The 23,465-nt window shown below is 47.6% G+C and overlaps 1 protein-coding gene across 1 annotated transcript in view; it reads left to right on the plus strand.

Annotated features, from left to right (window-relative positions):
- Window positions 1-23,465, plus strand: part of LOC146863373 (uncharacterized) — a 187,461-nt gene that overhangs the window by 37,097 nt on the left and 126,899 nt on the right. Inside the window, exon 2 of the mRNA XM_085642802.1 lies at window positions 15,263-16,115. Within this exon, the coding sequence (XP_085498928.1) occupies window positions 15,263-16,115 (853 nt within the window). The remainder of the gene's footprint in view (window positions 1-15,262; window positions 16,116-23,465) is intronic.

The raw sequence follows: 23,465 nt of genomic DNA on the forward strand, positions 1-23,465 counted from the left end.
GCAAGAGAGTAAGAAAATCCATGGAACAAGAGGTCTGTAACAAGATCCTTGTGGCGGTTGAGATGTAGAGCGTATATGTATGTATCTGTGTATGCTAAGGTAAGATGGCCGCTACTAATCTCAGAGATCTTTAATATATAATCCTTTATCTTCAGTAGAAGAAGGGGGAGGGGGTTTTAGGCTAATCTGTCGTATACCATGACAGGGCTTTTTACAGTATATGGTTCAATAGCCATGATAACAGTGTTTTTGATATACATTTGTCTTCTAACTGTGCCATGAATACTGCATTCTAGGGCACAATAGTTTGATTAAATATTTTAAACTTACTTCGTGTCATTTGTTTATTTTATTTGGGCCGAGTAGGAGTGAGAGAGCAAAAGGGGGTGTCCAGTTACAGCAATCCCTGAGAGGGTCACAAGTGTTGTGTTGTGGGGTGCTAATTCACTTGTTTCTCTGTTAAGGTTAGGAGTGCTAGTGAGGCACTAGAGCTAGTCGGACTCAGGCTTATCTGTACTGAGGTGGTATGGTGACTCAGTCTCTAGCAATCAATCAATCAATCAGGGGAATTGTAAGCACGCTACTCCCCCATGAGGGTCTCAAGCTGCTGAGGGAGGTCCGAAGATCTGTTTAGCCAAAGAGTCAGGTCTTGAGGGTCTTCCTGAAGGTGTTCAGGGAGGGGGCGTGTCTGATGTCTGCCGGTATCCCATTCCAGGTCTTGGCTGCAATCTGAGAGAAGGATCTTCCGAGTGAGGGAATGATCTTCTGCCTATATTCTATGGTCCCAAGCATAGTTCTCTTCCTGAGCAGAATCCTGAAACAACTTTAACCCCCAAAAATTGTTTTGAGCTCGAATGGATCAAAACTTACTAAAAGTTTATGTTGCCAATTTTTGTATTTAGGTGTGAAACTGGAACTAATGAGGTGCAACGTTTGCCCAGACAATGTTGGCATCGATGAAAATGCCAAAATAATAAAGTAATACTAGCACCAAATATAGCCCATAATGCTGCCTAATCTGTTTTCTCTTCAACACATAAGTTGGTCCTCTCCTGCCGCATAAATCCAATGGCCCTGACTATGGTGCAAGGCATAGGTGGGCGAGCCAACAAACTAACAGGGACAACTGAACCAGAGGTCGACACTAGCTCTTAAGAGCCCATACACGAAACAAGCCTTGAAAATATGTGGCATATCGATCAAGCAGCACAGATCATGTAAAAATATGGTACTGTGTTTTCAAAATTAAAAAAATTTAAATGTGCATTCGTTTCACCTTAGTCAGGGAGATTGGAGTTGTTCATTTCTGTAGCAGTGGCTTTTTTCTCATAATTATGGATTTGTGGACATGCCACATAAGCCATCATCTGCTGCATAATCTGCAGATTTTGACAAAACAAATTTGTTTGTAGCACAAACGGATCAAAAATTACAAAGGGTGGCTACATGTGTTCGCACACAATGGAAGGCCCTTTGCAAGTATTAACTGGTCATCTTTCAGTTGCTTATTTCTGCACTTAGTTGTTAAACTGATAGTAATGAGGAGGTACAATCTTTGAGGAGACAGTTTTATCATGTGTAAAAATTACAAAACAATGAAGTAATACTGTAAGAAAAAGTACCACGTTATGCTGCATAATTTTAATTTTTTTGCTGCAAAATTTAGTCAAACCTGCCGCATAATTGGGTGCTCCTTTGCAGCATATTCCAGTGGCCCTGACCTTAGTACATCAAAATATGTGTGAAGGATCTATTAAAAGTTAGTTTTAAACTGAACTGATGTTTGTTAGCTAAGTACTGTTTTGGCACTTGACTGCTCCCTCCCACCCTCGCAATGCTGAAGAGGAGCGCAGGAGGTGGGGACTGGCCTCATCCACCATTATGGTCAGGCCCGAGATGCGGATGCAACCGCTGGGTACTCCAAATCCTTTTTGAACCTAAATGCACGCGCTGCTTGCCAGGCGCACTGCATTCTCTAACAGATGCTTACACTGAAAGGCTGCTAATAATTCAATTGGAAATTGCTGTTGCTAAAATATTCCAACTGCTGCTAATAATCACTAATTAATTGTATTGTTAATTGCACCATCACTTTTGATCTTTGCACAACTGTGGATGTGTGTTAGCTAACCTCTGTTTTGATACTTGACTGGTCCCTCCCCCCAACTTCGAGGTTGACGCACTAGTTGTTGCGCTCAAGAGTGTGGGAGGTGGGGCCTGACAGCATACACCCTGAAGTTTAGGCCCACGGTGTGGATGAGATCGCTGGGCACTCCAAATCCTTATTGAACCTGAATGCATGCACTCCGTGCAAGGCACTCTGTATTCTCTAATAATTGATACTTACACTGAAAGGCTGCTCAATATTACCTTGGAATTCGCTGCTGCTAAAACATTTTAACTGATGCTAATAATAACTAATGAATCGTATTTTTAATTGCGCTGTCACTTTTGTTTTTTTAACAATTGGTGATGTGTGCTAGATAACCCTGTTTTGACTGCTCCTCACCCCCTCGCAACCTCAAGGTTGTCGCACTAGTTGTTGCGCTCGAGAGAAGAGGTCTGAGACTGGGCCTGGCCGCATTCACCCTTAAGTTCAGGCCCACGGATGTGTGCAGCAGGCACACCAATGGCCAGCTCGTCTGCACCCATCCACGGCTGTTCCGCAGCCACCATCAGCCAACAATCCCCGCATTGGAGCAGTTAAACCTCTTTCCTCCAAATTTTTAAAACGCTTAATGAGGAAAACCTCTCATAATTGCCATATAATGGACCCAACACGCTTAATGGGCCCAGTATCTTGCATCAGCTGAAGGGGCGGATTTGGTCTTCCCTACGAGCTGTCCCTCACTGCCTTGCATATTCCCTCTCGTGCCCTCACATCCCTCATGCTCCTTGAACAGACATGCACAAGAAGTCAATGACCTAATCACAGACAGAGTGTTGTAAAAAGGGGCATGGCCTCTGAACACCTCTCTGCAACGCAGCTCCCTAGCGCATACTGGAGGTACCTGGTGGGCAAGTTGGCCGCCAGGGGACCTCAGGATTCAAGGGGCCTTAATCCCCCAACTTAAAACAATCCACGGGGCGCGTTTGCACACGTCACCTCTGTACAAATATTCCTCTAAAATCAGCCGAACTACGAATTCCGATTTACTCACCTGTTATCAGGAGAGAACCCAGGGCTGTATCTTTTAGACCAGCACTGACCCTGAAAAGTAATTCTAAGCGTACTTACCAGTAACTTGTATTTCTTTCCATAGGAATCCATTGTCTGCTTTTAAGTAGAAAAGTTTCTAAGTGTCTATTTTCACAAACTAAAAATATTCCTAAAAAATCGTCTGTATGACTTAAACACATTCTTTCAACTGTTTACAGGAGATTCACCTGTGCTGGATCCAGTATCCACCACTGAGTAAGAAAAAGTAACGATAACACTACTTACCTGCCGAGTGAATTTTCTGCCATAGGATAACATTGGTGATTCTATGTGAAAAATTTTCTGTCAACTTTTAAAATACAATAATAATCCTTAAAAATTACTACTGTAACCAAAACGCTTTTACTCAACTGTTTACAGGAGATGTCCAAGGACTGCATCTAGCATCCAGTCCTGTGGTTAGAAAAGTAATTCACAAAGTAACTAATTGCATTTGACTGGAAATTCACATTGAGCTCAATGTTGCTTTGTGTTTGAAATTGTGTTGCCCATTGCAACAACTGTAACTACTGTACTTAAAAGTCAATTGCCTATTTGCAAAGTATTTAAACTAAACTAATTCATTCTGAGAAAGCATATTTTCTATTGTAATATATAATATAATTAAAAAAATAAAATATCTAAAAATAAACAGTTTAAGCAATGTAGTAAATCAGTATCAAAAAAATCAGTATAACAATACATTAAAAATTGTCATTTACAAAACCTTTGAAATTCACTGAAAAAAACATAGGTTTCAGGCCTAATATAGTTAGGAATTAGCATTTAAAAAACCTTTGAAATTCACTGAAAAAACCATAAGTTTCCGGCCTGATATAGTTAGGAATTAGCATTTAAAAAACCTTTGAAATTCACTGAAAAAACCATAGGTTTCAGGCCTGATATAGTTAGGAATTAGCATTTAAAAATACTTAGAAATTCACTGAAAAAACAATAGGTTTTAGGGGTGTTATATTTAGCTGGACATTTTACTCGAACAAAACCATTGAAATTCCTCCGATATAGTTAGTTGTACTAACTACATCTCGCGCGCCCGCAATCGACTGCTGATGATGTCACATATTACATCATTCATGACATGCTCAGTGACATCCGGATGACATCTCAAATGACATCACTGATGACATCACTGATGACATCATCCACGTGACAATCAGATACACCTCATCATACACTAGTTTCATCACTCACTGTAAAATAGAGAGTGCCAGATTTAAAACCATTGACACACCAATACAAGTTTCTAAACACCCACTCAGTGATTCCTAGATCTATACACACATCTAATCACTTACCTATAGATTCACTCATACATGCTGTCAATGATCAATAGAACACTATCAAATATACTTATACACCTATATCGACATTACACACCAGCACACATCCTAATCACTTATGAAGTCATCCTACTCACTTATGCTAACAATGGATCATACTTAGTTTTACTTAGCTATACACTTATAAAAACGCCACTTCATCTAATCATATATATAATAGCTCATACAAATCACTATTACAACTATACAGTTATCCATACAGTCACTCATACAATCACTGAGTGTTATGTATACTTATTTATATACAACAACTGACACATACACTGGCTTTTATTTTTCTAGTTTGTTGGACATGTACCATTGAGACATATATTTGCTCATCACCACACCCATAAAGATATTCACTCACCCAAACAACTGTTATAACATGTAGTTTTAACTTCATATACCTACTGAATCAACTATTCACACAATTTTGGGCAGTCACACACCCCCCACCGAACCACACACACATTCACTCTCCCATACAAATACTCAGTTAACTAATCAATAAATAGTATAGACTTTCACGTAGCTAGTAACCACCTAGTGCAGCAGTTTACACAGCAACTGACAAAGTGATACAGATATTCATACAGTTTAGTCACTATCCAATATATTTAGTGAGACACTATAAATTAGTCAAGTAAACAGTCAATCACACTGCTACTAAAATCTCCATCCAGATATTTATATTTATATATCCACTCATTCTTCAATGTAAATTGCTATATATATAATACATATTTAAATAACGAACCAAACCACATTCTCTGGATGATGTCATCAGTGATGTCGTTTGAGATGTCATCAGTGATGTCACTGACCATGTCATGAATGATGTAATATGTGACATATTCAGCAGTGGATTGCGGGCACGCGAGATGTAGTTAGTACAACTAACTATATCGGAGGAATTTCAATGGTTTTGTTCGAGTGAAATGTCCAGCTAACTATAACACCCCTAAAACCTATTGTTTTTTCAGTGAATTTCTAAGGTTTTTTTAAATGTTAATTCCTAACTATATCAGGCCTGAAACCTATGGCTTTTTCAGTGAATTTCAAAGTTTTTTTAAATGCTAATTCCTAACTATATCAGGCCGGAAACTTATGTTTTTTTCAGTGAATTTCAAAGGTTTTTTAAATGCTAATTCCTAACTATATTAGGCCTGAAACCTATGTTTTTTTCAGTGAATTTCAAAGGTTTTGTAAATGACAATTTTTAATGTATTGTTATACTGATTTTTTTGATACTGATTTACTACATTGCTTAAACTGTTTATTTTTAGATATTTTATTTTTTTAATTATATTATATATTACAATAGAAAATATGCTTTCTCAGAATGAATTAGTTTAGTTTAAATACTTTGCAAATAGGCAATTGACTTTTAAGTACAGTAGTTACAGTTGTTGCAATGGGCAACACAATTTCAAACACAAAGCAACATTGAGCTCAATGTGAATTTCCAGTCAAATGCAATTAGTTATATCAGGCCTGAAACCTATGGTTTTTTCAGTGAATATATATATATATATCGATATATCGATATCTCTATATTACCTACTGGCGGTCGCCAGTAGGTAGTTATAGTTAGGACCACGTTTCCATAGGAAATCCGCAACATTCTATTTTGAATAACTTTGGCACCGGTCGACGAATCCTCGCGAATTTTTCAAAATAGGTGGGGCGCTACGCTCCGCTCCTACCCTGAAAGTCTCGGGGGGATTCGTCAAGCGGGGGCTGAGAAAAAGGGGGGTCCCAAAACGCATTTTCCCCATGCATTTTTCCATAGGACCTTTAGTCCGAGCTACAGCCCGAACGGCTGAACAGAATTACTTGAAATTTGGCAGAGAGGTAGCCCTCAGGTCAGGGATGTGCCTTTTGAAGGTCTCGTGTAAATCTGTTCAGTATTTCCTGAGAAAATAGCATTTAAATCAATATATATATATATAGGCGCGCTCCGAGCGCGTACCGTAAGCTTACCGTACGCGCACGCCGCCGTGCGCGAGCGCCATTCTGATTGGTTATTAGATCTTAGTAAACATTCGAATCGGTCGAAACCAGGAAGTGTCAGCCGCCATTTTGCCTCTCGCAGTCTGAGGGGGTGAAAAATAAAGGTGGATAACGTGTAAAGGGGGCAAGCTGGACAGTTCCTGACCCCCTAGCCTTGGTCAGGGGGTCCCTGAAGGACCCCCAAGGGCCAAAATGGATTTTAAATTTTTTATGAAAAATCGCGGAGTGCGCGTAGCGTACGCGCACGGTAGAAACGGAAAAATTCCGCGAACTACGTAAAGAGAGCCCACAGAGCGCGCACGGTGCGAGAAGGGCACCGTGCGCGCACGGTACGCACACGGTGAAAAACCTTAAAATAAATAAATAAATACATAACTTAGCATTTAAAAAACCGTACAAATTCACTGAAAAAAACATAGGTTTCACACACGTTATAGTTAGGAATTAGCATTTAAAAAACCTTGCAAATTCACTTAAAAAACCATAGGTTTCACACATGTTATAGTTAGCTGGGCATTTCACTCGTGAAAAACCAATGAAATTCCCCCGTTATAGTTAGTGCAGGCAACTATAACTCACGCAACCGCAATCCTCTGCTGATGACGTCAGATATTACATCACTGATGACATATGTGTTTTTCTGAAAAAAAAATATTTGTAATATATGTATAGCTAAAAATTAATGGAAGAAGACATGGGTAAATAAGTGTCTAAATACAGTGATGTAATATCTGACGTCATCAGCAGAGGATTGCGGTCGCGTGAGTTATAGTTGCCTGCACTAACTATAACGGGGGAATTTCATTGGTTTTTCACGAGTGAAATGCCCAGCTAACTATAACATGTGTGAAACCTATGGTTTTTTAAGTGAATATATATATAGATATATTTATATATATATATATATATATTCACTGAAAAAACCATAGGTTTCACACATGTTATAGTTAGCGGAAATTTTACTGATAAAAAACCAATGAAATTCCCCCGTTATAGTTAGTGCAGGCAACTATAACTCACGCGACCGCAATCCTCTGCTGATGCTAATACTGTATTTAGACACTTATTTGCCCATGTCTTCTTCCATACATTTTTAGCTATACATATATTACAAATATTTTTTTTTCATAAAGACACATATGTCATCAGCAGAAGATTGCGGTCGCGTGAGTTATAGTTGCCTGCACTAACTATAACGGGGGAATTTCATTGGTTTTTTATCAGTAAAATTTCTGCTAACTATAACATGTGTGAAACCTATGGTTTTTTCAGTGAATTTGCAAGGTTTTTTAAATGCTAATTCCTAACTATAACATGTGTGAAACCTATGGTTTTTTCAGTGAATTTGTACGGTTTTTTAAATGCTAAGTTACTTTACGCCATTCGTGGCGTGCGCGCCCACTTAACGCAGTGGCTTGGAAGCAAGTGATGATCTTGTTGTAGCCATGCCCTTTTTAGTTTTTTAGGAGATGTTCTTGACAGTTTCCCAGATTTGTTCGATCTGTTACTTCTGATCTGGGTCTGTTCCATATTTTTCGAGATTGAAAGCGAGCTTTCATAATCTGTCTCTGATTCAGACTCTGATGCGGAAGAGGTTGAGGTACTATGTGTTTCTGAAAGAGAAATAAAATACCTCCACCACTTCATGGCATTCATAGTCCCGTGCCTGAGGAGCAGGCTTATCGATGCCTGAACTCATGCCTCCTTGGTGTGACTTGGGGAGAAGTGGTTCTAGTGTGTTATAAGGCATTAGTTGTGCCATGGAACCCTGGCTCCATTTATCCTTCAATAACCCAGGTAGTGCCTTAGTCACCCTAGTACCCCCCTCAGCTGCATTGTTGCTGGGACTCAGACTTCAAGTATCCACCACAGAAGTAGTGAACAGACTAGTAAACATATATGGTGCTGTGCCTGTTGCACTACGTTGCAAGTCTAAATCAACTTGATTGGCCTGGAGAGTCCAAGGATCCATCAGTTTCAATTTGGACATATCGCTAGTTCAACTAGCATTATGAATCAAACATCCAGTCATTGGTTTTTGAGAGAGGTACCCTTTGGCACTTGCATTCTTTAACATGTAGAATAATGAAGGTTTATCCGCAAAAGGTAGAGTTTTAATTTTTAGTGTAATATCTTTGTCCCCCGAATCGTCGCTGAGACCTCACTCTTGCACACTTCTTGAGATTCCCAGTTGAAGGCTGTAGAAGTTTTAATGACCCAGACTTCCTCAATCCTGTAGAATCAAGCTTGCCTACTGCAGCTGTTGCTAAAGACCGCCGAAGTGCCTTCGCAGCTTTCTTAATACTGTTACCAATGGACATGCACCCAACAGCACAGCTGATTTAACATACAGACATCCCAGCTCAGAACACATCCCAGTAGGAGGCCCCAGACCCCACACACCATGCGAGCAACATTGAATGACACCAACTAAGAAAGCGTACACCGCTGGTTTGGATTGACGGTGCACAGCACCTCCTTGGGTATGATAAGGCAGCAGTCAAAGTTCATCAGGAAGCACTTGTGCTCCAGGTGAGTTTGGTTTGCTTTCTATAGTTTTGCCACTTCACTGTTGTTGCAATACCTCGAATCTGTTCTCTGGTTGTGTACAACCTATTGCCTGGGGTCCAGACACCATCCACTCTGTGAGTTATCAGATTTTTCCTGAGGGCTCTCCTCCATTTGCCAGGGACAAATCACGCAACACCACCTTGTCTTCCATCACAAACCATGAACTGCATCTGTGTGGTAGGACAGCTCTTAGTATTTCTAATCAGTGCAGATAAAGCCACACATACTTGTCACCCTCACCAGTTCAGAGCTGAATGGTCATTCAATAGAATGTCACTGTCACTTCATTAGTTTCCCCTGAATTAATTGACAGTTAATAAACTCACTTTTCTGCTCCAGGGAATAGCAATGTGTTTAGAGATCATGTTTCAAAGCTTTCATGAATCTAACTTCAAAGGAGCTCTGTACTGTCCCAAAAATGAAACTGCGTGTACATTTATACAGGTAAATGTGTAAGAGTTGAGGTGTTTAAACAAAAGAATCTATTCCTTCATTTACTCTATTGACATAAAGTCCTTAGGGCCTGTGTCCATCTTAGCTAGGCCCCGCCTCCATAATAGATCATTATTGTAAGGAGACACAATGAAGAGAGTACTCTGGAGCTTCTTCAAATATCCCTCATGTTTATTCTTCTTTCGTCTGTTACAAGATGCCCATCTTCCGACAGCTTCCACACTGCGATCCAGTAACTGACTGTTGTTAGAAACTGAGGGGTTTTTGTACAAGAACTGCCACTAACTATCGCTAAAGCTGGTTAGCAGCAGTTTTCTTAACATGGCCTATCACTAAAAACTATCGCCCTGTTAGCGATGTATTTACAATAAGTCGCTAGATGGCAATAGTTTCAGGTAGCCACGGTGAAAACTGCCGCTAACAAGAGTGAGAAGGTGATACAAATTCTGGCGATAGCGGGCGAAAACTGACGAAAGGCCCATTAAGCGGCAAAAAAGCTCATGTTAGTCAGCCCAACATGAATTTTCTTGCCTCTAGTGGCAAGAATAGCCTTTAAGTCAACCTCCAATGAGAATTAGGGGAAAAACCAATGTAATGAAGAATGGAGCAGCCAGGGCCAAGTGCATCACAGATCAACAAACCCCCCATGCCCTCCAACAGCCAGGATGACCAGCCAGAGTCCCAGTTGAAGAGGGAAATTCAGGGCTACAATCATGAAAAGAGTGCAATACCAGTGATGCATCAGTTATCATTACGCACTCCTGGCAATACCATGGCATTCAAAACCTTGAAAGAGTGGACAGTCCCCAGGGCCCGGAGGCCTCGATGGGCTGGCGTCTGGGACCCGGAATGGGATGCGGAAGTGCTGTGGAGTTGTTGGGCCGTGGCGGTAGACATTGAGGCATCGGCGATCGCCCATACCTTGTGGTATAGTCTGCCAGGTCACATGGAGAAACGTTGCAGACCACCTGGCCACCCTTGGGGCTGTGAATGGTAGAGGTGCTCCTGCGCACTAACGTAGGGAGGTCTGCAGCGCATACCACGTACCACCACTACACCGGGGTGCAAGGAAGAGATTACCAATGGTGGGTCGCGCCTCTCTGTATCACAGGCCGGAGGATGTAGCACTGGCCAGAGGCTGTGAAGGGTGAGGCCCCTAAGCTGTGGTGAAATTTTGTGGGGGAGTGCTGAAACTTCACGCCTAAGGGGGAACTATTGCATCACCTGCATCAGGAGGTTCTCCAGTGGACTTGGCAGCAACTGCTTTACCCAGGCTTGTGAAATCCCGCCTGGCTGAGGCTCCTGCTGGCTGAGTCACAGATTTGGAGAGTTCAGCGGACTGCGTCACAGTGTCAATGTCTAGGTGAAGAGAAAGTGGGACACATATCGGAGGAGGCCCGGGAGGTAGAGTTGGGCCCAGGCCTAGCACCTGTGGGTGATGCACCCCCACTGGTGGCTCATCCGTTATGGCAGAAGAGTGTCGCCCCACTGCTTTCAAGCAGTGCAAGAAGAGGAAACATAACATGATGATAACTTTATGAGCTACTCATGCTATGTTTCCTTTGTGGGCAGGAGGATCGGTGGAGCTGCTCTACTCACAGAGCAGGGCAGGGGTTGAATGGTATGCCCACTAAAGTGCGCAATGACTGTTTGGTCGGCCCTCTCAGGCCGCCCAAAGCAGTCATGCGCACTTCCCTGTTTGCAATGCAGGCTGCATTACAGCCTGCATGGAGTACATACTCTCCCCTCCAGCCCCTGGCTGAACGCCTTGTCACGGCGCTCAAGAACAATCACAATGCCAATCCGCATTGAAGTGTTTAGATTATGGCGAGGGAGCCTGGCTGCCTGCTTCCTGATCCTGGAAGCAGACTCAGGAGAGCAGGAGCACAGAAGATGCGGGACCCGGCCTCAAGGTAAGAATAATAAAAAAATATATTTACAACCCCCACCCCCCCGTGTCCCTGCCCCCTCCAGTGTCCTTTCCCATGTTTCCCGCCTCCGAGCTGTCCAGTCCCCCCTGCAGCACCACTTAATGGTGGCCGCCGTGCGGCCATGCGCAGCGGGTGGATCACTGGTGCGCCAAAGGCAAGCCCGTCTGCGTCCATCCACCACTGGACTGCACCCAGTACCCATCCTCTCAGAAACACCACCACTGAACCGCCAGCACCTTCATCGCCATCAAACCTGGATGTCACACCGCCTGCCATCTAGCAACAATGTAGAATTCTCTTGCACCCTGAGCCTGTCAAAACTGCAAACACAATTTCTGTCACGTAAGCACACCAGCGCGTCCTGGCGCCCAGCCAACTGACAGCGCAGCCGACCGGCTCAAACGCATCCTCAATAATGCGGTCCCTCCACAAATACGTAGCAGAAATCTGGGACCTCCTCAATGCCACCTCTTCAGACATCGCCTTCTTCACAGAAACCTGTCGCTGTTACCGGACGGGGCGGACGCCTCCCTTTGACTGTGTTTTTGGATACTGAATCGGGTATCACACGATAAGACAAATTCACTCTTATCATTGGAGGATTTTACGTTCAAACCCACCATTTGACTATGGCTTGTTACTGATGGCAAAGGATCATCGTTTTTGCACATTCTACTTCTAATTAATACTATTCATTTTTCTTCTTTTTAAACAGGACGGTGATCCCATACTAAGGATATACTATTTCCGATTGGATCGTGATAGACTCTTTTGAGCTAATCATAACCATATGTGCTTATCATTCAACCTACGATTTTAGCCCTGAAGAAGTCCAAAGTGGGACGAAACGCGTCGGCTGCTTTTGCTGTTGTCAAAAAATTCACATTTCAAATTAAACAATAAAGAAGAACCTTTTGGAATACGTACTACTTTGAGGATTTGGACTCATTTGTATTATATAAATTGAGTGGTGCATTTGGTGCTGTGTTTTTTCATATGTATATTCCAAGTATTGGAAAAGCATTGTGCTGGCGGGTGCTAACCAACAGTGCACACTCCTGGTGAATAAATAATTTCTTTCACCATATTATTATATTGAGTCACTCTTAAATCCGGTGCTGTCTCAGTGGGATTCCGCTAGCCCTGTGGTTTTTACTCAGAAACCTGGACTAACCTCTGCTCCGGACCGGACATCGCCATCACCATCCACAATGGCCACAAATTCACCCACACGGACCACCCCAAGAGGACAGGAGGAGGCATTGCCATTGTCTAAAAAAGGCACACTAAACTGACTACGCACTCTAATGACCCAACGGTAACCATGGAACACCTCCACTTGCAGATCCACACCAACCCCAACACCATCTCTGCGGCACCCTCATCTACAGGTCCCCGGGCCATAAATCCCCAATCACCAATGTCATTGCAGACCGCATCACACCCCAAGCTCTCCCATCTACTGACTACCTCCTACTCGGAGACCTCAAGGTTCACCTGGACAACCACAGTGACAAGAACACCACCCCCTTCCTGGGGAACCTCGCCAACATCGGACTCAAGTAGCTAGTCATCGCACCAGCCCACAAAGCCTGGCACATGCTCGAGCCTGTCTTCTCCACCAGCGGGAACTTCAACTACAGCCACACCACAGGACTCTCCTTTACCGACCATCATTGTTTACATCAAGCCATCACCACGCGCACTGTACACCATAGCCATCCTTGTCACCCCTTGTCGTAGCTGGATCAAGGCCACTAAAGAACTTCCCATCAACTCCCTCTGGACCACCACTCAGCCAATGCTTACAGACGCCAACAATGCAGCGTGCAACCTCCACCAATGGATCTCCAACTGCGCCGACAACCTGGCACCCCTCATGAACATACCAGGCAAACAACACTCCAAGAAGGCCAACTGGTTCACTCAAGCCCTCCACTAGCCAGCCCCACCTGCACATGTCTCAAGAAGAGATGGAGCCACAACATCAATCAACTCTGCAACACAGTCACCCTTGGTGCAAGGGTGCCTGCGTTGGCACATATCAGCCATTGTGCGCCAACGTAGGGGAAAAAGAGGAGGGGGCTTATTCATGACGGTGCGCCATTCTCTTGACATGCTTGCAGCGTGATTCTTGCACCATGTTGTGCCCTATTTGCAAAGTGACGCATCTAGGCATATGTGTGACCTTGTGTGACCTTGTGAAGTCCTGTACCACATTATACCTGCATCAGGTATGATGTATTCAGGGTGGGCGTTCCCATACAACAATGCCTCATGGGAGTGGCACAGTGAAATCCATCAGATTTCACTGCATCAATAGTAGGACGACACTGCGTCAGTACCTTACGCGTGCCTCATGGCAGGCGTAAGGGTGACGCAGTGCCACAGGGATAGGTTGGCCCTGTGCATTGATGGAGTTGCATCATGCTTGTGACACAACTGCAGCAATGCATGACTTTATCACTGACAGATACGTCAGGATTTCAGACGTATCTGTCATTAATTGCGACATGGAGTGCCTTACAGTGAAAACAGCGCATCCATGGTATCTCAAGAAGGGCGTAGTGAAAAGTGTTGCAGAGCTGTTTTGTCGCAGTGATGCATCACTTTTAATCAATGAGGACCAGGAATGCATCCTATCTTATTAATGGTGTGCATTCCTGCCCTATAGTTTTGTCGCAGGGCAGCGCAGCAACATTCTTTGCAGCTCTGTCCAGCACCAAAACCTTCTGAAATGAGGCCCCAAGTGTTTGCACCATTTTTAAGATCAGCTATTTTCTGGTCTTAGAAAATGGCCTCTAACTGGAGTTAGAGGCAGGCTTTTGGGTTTTGCACCATACAAGGAATTCCTTGTAAATATTGTGATGTGGGGTTAGCGGCAGTTTCTGCACGGAACGCCCACCTTTCATCTCATTTTCATTAACTCCCGCAAACAGAAGTGGCGACCTTAAAAATTCATGTTTCAATGGGAAAAGTGTCGCTAACTGCAGTTAGCAGCACTTTGTAAATAAGGTGATAAAAAGAAAAAGTGTGATGTCCTTCTACATATGCCCATGACTGTTCAGTGTACCGAATGGCAGAACGTGGAATGCCCCTCAGAAGATGCAAGTGTACATTTAAATAAGAAAGAAGCACGACTGGCAACAAGCATGTGGGCAACAAGTGTGTGCAGTGATTCACAATATGTGTCATATCAACAAACGCATGCACAATGCATGTTAAGAAATAAATACAACAATCATGGATGCCGCCATCTTCTCCGTCTCGGACACTGGACATCGCCATTTTTTCCTGTTTTTGCAAAATCATTGTCATGTCTGTAGTTTAACACTGTTGTTGCCAGACCTTATCTTTCCAAGAACTGTGATATCGTCAAGTTCTTTGAAAAATTGACATAGATACAACATCTAAGGTGACAATCCTCTGGGCCAGATGTTGATTCTCTAATATGTCAGGGAGAAATAACAAGCAATATAGATGCCTTTTCCAGTATTGCAGTTCTTTGTGTGACTAAATGTACTTCTCATAGAGTACTGCACTGCTTGAACACAAAGGAGTGTTGTAGCCTATGGTTGCCAGAGCAGTTTCAGAAGTACCAAAGGGTAAGCCATGGGCAGTAGCCGCTACCCCTGGTGATCTCCAACTCACGTCTATGACACAACATTGTAAATAGTATATTGTGGTACCTTGGTATCTTTTTGTCAACAAATATCAGGTGCAAATAACAATATTTTTCTACTCTTTTTCAGATTTGATTTTGTTCAGTGTGGACACTGAAGGCACATGCAGGGCGGGTTTGCCTCCAGCAGCTTACCTCGACGATTACAACACCAGAGCTCTTAAAATGGGAGATCTGAGCGATCCAAGTCATGCAGCCTTCAGTCCAGAAGGCAAACTATATGTCGTGAGAGGCTCTGAGATATATATGGGTGAAATGCCTTCGAGTTCATCCAAGAACTGGTTCGAGGTCAATGCAAAGCGCGTAGGGAAAACCGACTGGGAGAGATTCAAGCGTCTCTTCTTTCACCCCAATGGCACGCTTTATGTCGTCACTCATGACGGTGAACTCTACAACGGTCCACCACCGACCAATGAAAACGTTGCCTGGCTGTTCACAGAAGCGACCAAAATTGGCTCTAGAGGATGGGATGCGTTTCACGCGCTCTTCTTTGATCCTGAGGGAATGTTGTATGCCGTGACCGATGATAAATTTGTAAAGAATAGTCCTCCAACGAGTCCAGATGAAGAATGGCTTATGGTAAGCCAGACCATTGGCCAAGGCAGTGGATGGAGTGAGTTAAGTCACTGGATGGCATTCAGTCCAGATGGCAGGCTCTGGTGTGCCTCTAAATCAGAAGGGAACATGCTCACAGCATCTCCTCCTACTTCAGTGGACGACGAATGGCTGCTTAGAGCCGAAAAGCTGGGACATGGTTACTTCTATAAATTCATGGCATTCACAAGAGACAGAACTATAAAGAGCATCGTGACATTTGACTTCCAGCCTGATGCCGGGCAGATCATCTCCAAGCTGCCAGAGGTCGTGGCACAGCAGGTCTATGACAACAGGAACAGCACCTCGCCCTTAAATTCCGTGTTTTCGTAAGTATGATGTCATGTCATCTAACATCCTCCTTATCCAACAGTTACACCCTTGCTACACAAGCCATCACTTCAATCACCCTTCCTGCAGGAAGTCTTCAAAATGCACAGATGGCAATAACAGGGTTAAACTAACTGACTCCATGCATTCTTGGCTCTTAAACATCATTGTTTCATCCTAACAATGCAACATCCTCCCTCTCAACAAGCACCCCTTGGCACAATTAATGGCACCCTGCTGTGAAAAACGACAGGTGACAATAGTTCCTTCAAGGACTTAGCAGTAAGTGATAAAAGCAACACTTACCACTGGACCTTATTTTATGTGCGGGTTGTTTTAAATATTGACCTGATATTTTTTGTCAGGGTCTCCATCTCCACCCTACTCTAAACAAAGCCCTTCGTCTTAAGTGGAAATGACACATTCCTTTTAGACGCTGATCCTGCTTCAGTTAAGTGTTTTCCCCCCTTCGTTGCAGCTTCCTCCTGTCCTTTCCCATCATTGCTTGCCCATCTCCCTATCCCTTCCTGCTTCCCTTCTTGACCCTCCCCCACTGCCTCCATCGTCACTGGTGCTTTTATTTGTTTTCTTGTTAGCATGATCAGATGGTTTTGGAGCACTCGTTTTGTTCTCCGTCTTGCCATAATGCTAACCCCAGCCAATGGTACTGGAGTGCTTTAAGTGCCCTCCAGTTACATTACAGTTCAGTTCAGTTCAAAAACCTTTATTTCGGTCTTTAAGACCATAAAAGTTTGCATACAATACAATCCGCATCGTAACAATATAATCCAAATCATGACAATGTATGGTTAAGACACATCCAACGGAAATATAAGAATCAAAGTGCGGAAGAAGATTTCGCCGCACTAACCAGTGGGCAAGCCAATTGGTTCAGAAAAGTGCAAGTGCAATAATGATGATAAAAAAATAAAAAACACAGGCATGGGGGGCGTGGCCAGGCGCCGTACTGAATGGCCGCCTGATCCCGGAGCTCCGCCGGGACCGTTGATGCCCCGTTTAAATCCGACGTCCATCCGTGCTGGAGGGATCACCCAGCGAACCCACCAGCTTCCTCGGGCCCAGTGCTCAGCCGGAGAGGCTTCCCGGACTCCTACAGGCTACTGACGACCCCATCCGGCGGCCGCGACGGGCGGCGGCGGCTCGGCGCCTCGCCCTTGGAACTCCGTGGCCGCTCCCGGCCAAAATCGAGGCCCTGGCTTTCGGCCTAAGGCGCGCTGCGCCCTGAGTGACTGCGACGGACGGGGGCGGCGGCCCGCAGGTAACGCTGAGGCGCCGTGGGACCCGGACTTCCTGGGGGCACTGCTGGAGACCCCGACGCCGGGGAGAACAAACGGGCTGCCGCGACGGCTGCGGCCGGCTGAGGGCCCCGACTGGAAGGGGGACGGCCGGTGACATACTACTGCTGCAGGTGTGCGAGCGGAGGACGGGCTGCCGCGGGGGGGCCGCTGCTGGGCAGCCTGGACACAGAAGAGCTTACGGCGTTGGGGGCTGTGGTCGTGGACCCCGTATCGTGGCGGCCTGCTCACTCTGGGGTTCCCCCCTCCACCCCCTGCTCTGGGCGGCCTACTGCCGTGTTTCGGTGAGCTTTGGCTACGCCCAGACTTCAGCCGTGAGGATCGGAGTTGGCACATATCAGTGGGAGCCCTAGCCAGTGAGGACCGCAAGGCTCCAGGGGCACCGGAACGACAATGAGGCCTAAAGGGGGCACCGTGACCCAGACGAACAAGCTCGACCACTATACGGTCGCCAAAACGACGCCGCAGCCGGGAGGACCCACGAAGGAAGCCGCAGGGCAAGCGGAACCCTCCCTGACATCTATCATGGCCGCCATACAAACCCTGGGGACGACCCTGGAGACAAAAATGGACAAGATCACCATTGAGGTGAACCTGCTTCAGGCCGACTTGGGGAAAACCACGGATCGGTCCAAGACCAACGAAACGGACATCAAGGCCCTGCAGGACTCGGAGAGGCGGCTCGAGAACAGGGTCACTGAGCTAGTGCAGCAACATCGGCAGATGGCCCTACGGCTCGACGACCAGGAAGGTAGGGCCAGGAGGAGCAACATACGCGTAGTGGGTGTGGCGGAAGGACTTGAAGGGGACTGTGTGGAGCTCTTTCTGGAGGATCTGATCCTCCGCCACCTTAAACCCAAGAGGCTCTCCAAGCTCTTCACTATTGAGCGGGCGCACAGGGCTCCGATCCCAAAACCTAAACCAGGGGCCCTCCCGCGCACCATTATCGCCAAAGTATTGAACTACCGCGACCGCGATGCAATTCTCCAGGCGGCTCGACAACATGGCGATCTACACTACGAGGGGGCCACGGTTCGCTTCTTCCCGGACTTCACGCTCCAGGTCCAGCAGGAAAGGCGCTCCTTTCAAGGGGTTAAGGCGGCGCTGAGAGATCGTGGGATCCGGTACATGATGTTCTTTCCCGCCAAATTGAAGATCATCGCAGGCGGTAAATCCCTCTTCTTCACTTCGCCGGCGGCGGTGCAGGAGTGGCTGGACACGATCGGCGGCGGCCCCCCGGCGGGACGGCGCACGGGGGCATGGAGTGAGGCAGCCCTCCCCGGGCTCAACGGCAGGACCAGTGGACGGTGGGGAGCAGAGCCAGAGATCCTCGCGTTCGCGCTCAAACAGTCCCCGATGGGGCTCGCCCAGAGACAGCGCAGCACATTGAAGCCACGGGAGCTCGACCAGAAGCCGTCGGACAGTAATGTATGAAGGTTTCTTTGACTTTAAGACTTACTTGCAAAAGGGGGCAGTGGGAGGGCTTGCCCGACTCTTGTGAGCCAAGCTCACCACTAGATGATGCACTGTTGGCCTGAGGACTATACGAACTGGGGCACCACGGACAGGCGGTCAGGAGGGGGCTGGCCCACGAACTTCTTACGTAGAGTTCCTCAGTGGGCTCCACTGGGGCAGGGTTGGGCGACAGGCGCTCTGCTAATTGGGGTGGTGGGTAGTTCAGAACCCACGGAGCAGGGGGCAGGGAGGGGGGGGTTGTTTTGGCAAGGGGGGGTAGGGATGTTGGGGACAGAAGGGGAGGGAAGAGGGTGGCACGTAGGGTCATCCAGACCTCTGACTGTAGGCATTCCTCGCACTTTTTGGGGGGGAACCAGGGGGAGGGGGGAGTTTGGGGGAATTTTATGGTCACACGTAACATGTTGCCCTACGGTAGGCAGCACTGCCGGGGTGGTGGGACAAAGCACCCAAACAAGCCACAGCAATGGTTGAGAGATATGAAAAAAGTTTGAAGGTCCTCAGCTGGAATGTCAACGGACTGGGGGATAGACTCAAGCGCACCATAGTACTGCAATTCCTCAAGCGGCGCCAGCCTGATGTAGTACTACTGCAAGAAACGCATATGATGGGGAACGTCTGTCGGGCCCTCAATAGGTACGGCTACACTCTGGCGGCCCACTCTGGCTTCACCTCCAGCTCTAGGGGGGCGGGGGTGCTGGTACGGCGAGCGCTGCCCCTCCACATAGCCCTAGTCAGGACAGACCCGCAGGGCCGCTTTTCGGCGGTGTCTGGCCGCTGGGAGGGCCGCACGCTAAACCTAGTTTCGGTCTACATCCCGCCTGGCCTCCAAGCCCGGGCCTTCGCGGAGCTCGGCACTCTTCTCCTTTCCCTCCCCGAGGGTCAGTTGGTGTTGGGAAGGGACTTTAATGCTGTGGTGTCGGGAACCCGTGATAGACAGCCCCCCAGAGATCTCCCTCGGGGGCAGGAGTGGTTGGCGGACTTTCTTGAGGCCTTCGGGCTCGTGGACGTCTGGCGCCTGCTCCACCCAACGGACAGACACTTTACCTTCTTTTCGGGATCGCATCATTCATTCTCGCGCTTAGATTACATCCTCACTATTCTACAACACGACATGACGGTACGTGAGGCAGCACACCTGCCCAGAGGCATTTCTGACCACTCACCAGTCCACACGCACATCACATTCGGGACTCAACGGGAGGGCTGCTTAGCGCCAATAAACGCATGGCACCTTAAACACGAGGACACCAGAAAGCAGGTATCCGCCTCAATCACACGCTACTTTGAAGAGAATCTCGGCTCGGTGAACTCCCCCGTCACCTTATGAGAGGCGTTCAATCCCGTGATTAGGGGAGAGGCGCTTTCGGCCATATCGGCGAGGCGACGGGAGCGGTGCAGGCAGGTCGCTACACTAGAGGCGGAATTGGAGGTTCTGGGGGGGAGGCGGTGGGGGATGGGGAGGGGGAGGGGGAGGCCAGGCATAGACTGCAGTTGAAGACGGCGGAGTATAGAGAAGCAGTCACTCAAGAGGCCCAGAACATGGCGCGCCACAAGCTGGGTAGAATCTACGATCAGGGCGATAAAGCCGGGAAACTTATTGCCTGGCTTGCGAAAAAACAACAAGCCAGTAAGGTGGTGCCTGAAATTCGTACCGAGTGCGGGACGGTGGTTACTGAACCTCGGGAAATAGTTGAACAGTTTGCGAGACACTACCAGCGGGTCTACAGGCGTGAGTCGGACCGGCCGGAGGAGGACTCCATGGACCTCCTAACAGACATTCGTATGCCCTCCTTGTCGGATGACGATCGTGAGGCTATGGACAGTCCACTCACTGAGGCCGAACTTCAGCGGGCGATAGTAGAACTGCGTCCTGGTAAGGCGCTCGGCCCCAACGGCCTCCCAATTGAGCTCTACAAGCTCCAGCCGGAGGCTGTTAGCAAGCATCTGAAACCCATGTTCGAGCACAGTATGGAGAGGGGGATGTTGCCCCGTGATCAGCGTGTTGCGACCATAGTGGCGATACCAAAGGAAGGGAAGCCTAAAGATGCGTGTGCGTCGTACAGACCGATCTCGCTCCTCAACGCGGAGCCCAAAATACTGGCGAAGACACTGGCCAACAGGCTTAAATCGGTGCTGCCTTCGTTGGTCCACCCAGACCAGTCGGGATTTATGCCCCGCCGGAACACGGCCCTCAACATACGAAGGCTAAACGGCGTGCTGGGGCAATGCCACAGACTACAGGAGGACGCGGTGGTGGTCTCTCTGGACGCCACAATGGCCTTCGACACCCTAGAGTGGCCATACATGTTCGCGGTCCTGCGCAAACTGGGCTTTGGCCCTCAATTTATAGGGTGGGTGTGCCTACTGTATGCTGAACCCTTGGCGCGTGTGCTGGTGAACAACAAGCTGTCCGAGGTTTTCTTGCTGGAGAGAGGGACCCGGCAGGGCTGCCCCCTCTCCCCCCTTCTTTTCGCCCTCTCCCTCGAACCACTCGCGGCCTGGATACGGCAGGCGGTCGACCTTACAGGTATATCATGGGCAGAGGGATGGGAGGATAGAATCTCCCTCTACGCCGACGACATACTCCTCTACCTTAGCAAACCACGCAGGTCCATAATTGTGGCACTCAATATACTTGCTATCTTCGGCCGTAACTCTGGCTTCCGGGTCAACTGGGCCAAATCACACCTATATGTCCTACGGGGAGAACCTCCGCGTCTCCCGGCCAAGTGCCCCATTAATGTGGCAGTGGAAGGGTTTAAGTACCTAGGAGTCTACATCACCACCAATAAAGCTCTGTCATACGAGCGCAACCTCAAGCCGCCACTCGATCGGCTCCAACGGGAGGCCAAATCCTGGCAGCACCTGCCACTGACTCTGCTGGGCCGGGCAGCCCTATTCAAGATGCTAGCATTACCACGGTTTCTGTACGCGCTGCAAAATTATCCAGATTTAGTCCCCAATGGCTACTTCGCGGCCATCGAGGCCGCACTGCGCGACCTCCTCTGGGCCGGGTCGCCCCGAAGCTCCCTGGCCAAACTCACATTGGGATGGTACGACGGTGGTATAGCCCTCCCTGACATCCGCAAATACTACTGGGCGGCCCACCTGTCCGCGATCAACCAGGGTACATATGGAGACGGGAACGATCCCGCCTACGGCATGGACAGATGGCTGCTTCCCGGGGGGAACTACGAGATAGCACTCTACTCCAGACGGGGTATACGTCCACTAACCGGACCTACCCGTCACTCGGTACAGGTATGGCACGTCGCCCAGAGGAAGCTTGGATGGGCAGGGGTCCTTACGATGGCCACGCCACTGTGGGCCTCCGACAAGCTGGGCAACCTGGGGCGCACCAAGGGGTTCCGTAATTGGGACTTAACTGGTATCTCCCAAATCAAGGATATCTGGGGCCCTACGGGGATCCGTACATTCGCCCAAATGCAAGACACATATGAGCTAGCTCACACCGAATACTTTCGATACCTACAGGTGCGACACTCCCTCCGGACTAACATCCCACCGGAGACCAAGATACCACAATCCTCCCCGCTTGAAGATAGGTTGTTAGATGGGCACCTCCCGGAACACGCCATATCACTCACGTACAAAAAGTTGATTAACAACCCCCCCGACACGCTTCTGCCTCTTAGAGAGAAATGGGCCGCTGATGGGCTGGAGATAGACGATGAAGAATGGCTCTACGCTCTGGCTTCTCCCCGTGAGGTCGCAATATCAGCCCGGCTGCGACTTATCCAACTTAAGATCCTTCACAGGGTGTATATCTCCTGCACTAGGCTACACACGATGGGGAGGGCGGACTCAGTACTCTGCAGAAGGGGATGTGGGGGCACAGGTACCTTCTTCCATATGGTGTGGGATTGCCCTAAGATTCAGCGCTATTGGAGAAGGGTGGTGCAGTGTATGGAGGAGGTATGGGAGGTGGAGATTCGCCCGGAGGCCAAGAGGTGCCTCCTCAATATATGGGAACCTACAGACCTGTCACCGGAAGGGAGGCTCTGGGTGACGCTCGGACAAATGGTGGCGAAGAGGAACATAGCGAGGCTCTGGGGCAGTCCTCTCCCACCCAAAGTGTCGGATTGGCACAGCGACATGGACTGGTGTATGCTGCAGGAAAAGACTGTATATATAACGAGAGGATGCCCCCGGAAGTGGAGGGAAGTGTGGTCCAACTGGAATGATTTCAGGGGGGGCATATGCGAGCCTCCTCCCGAGGGGCGGGAAGACGCAGAGGATCTTTAAATCCTAACGCTGTGGTGGCTCCGGGTGCTAATGGATGGGGTGCGGTAGTCACATCATTAGTAGATAGGCGACTTATGGTGCTACGTGATGACCTGGTTTGTTTGGGGGGCGGGGGGGGTAATACGGCTGTTGGGTGCTGTTCACCAGTTTGGCAATAGTTCTATGTTTAGGATTAATATAAGGAAAAAAGGAGTCCTGCAATATCCTCCTTGACACTGTGATTCACTCACATTGTTCTAACGCCGCCGTACCCCCGGGTTGACGGCACTTGGCTGTGTGCTTACTAACGAA

Source organism: Triturus cristatus, chromosome 2_2 (genome assembly GCF_964204655.1).
Source record: "Triturus cristatus chromosome 2_2, aTriCri1.1, whole genome shotgun sequence".
In the NCBI taxonomy this organism is placed as follows: Eukaryota; Metazoa; Chordata; class Amphibia; order Caudata; family Salamandridae; genus Triturus; species Triturus cristatus.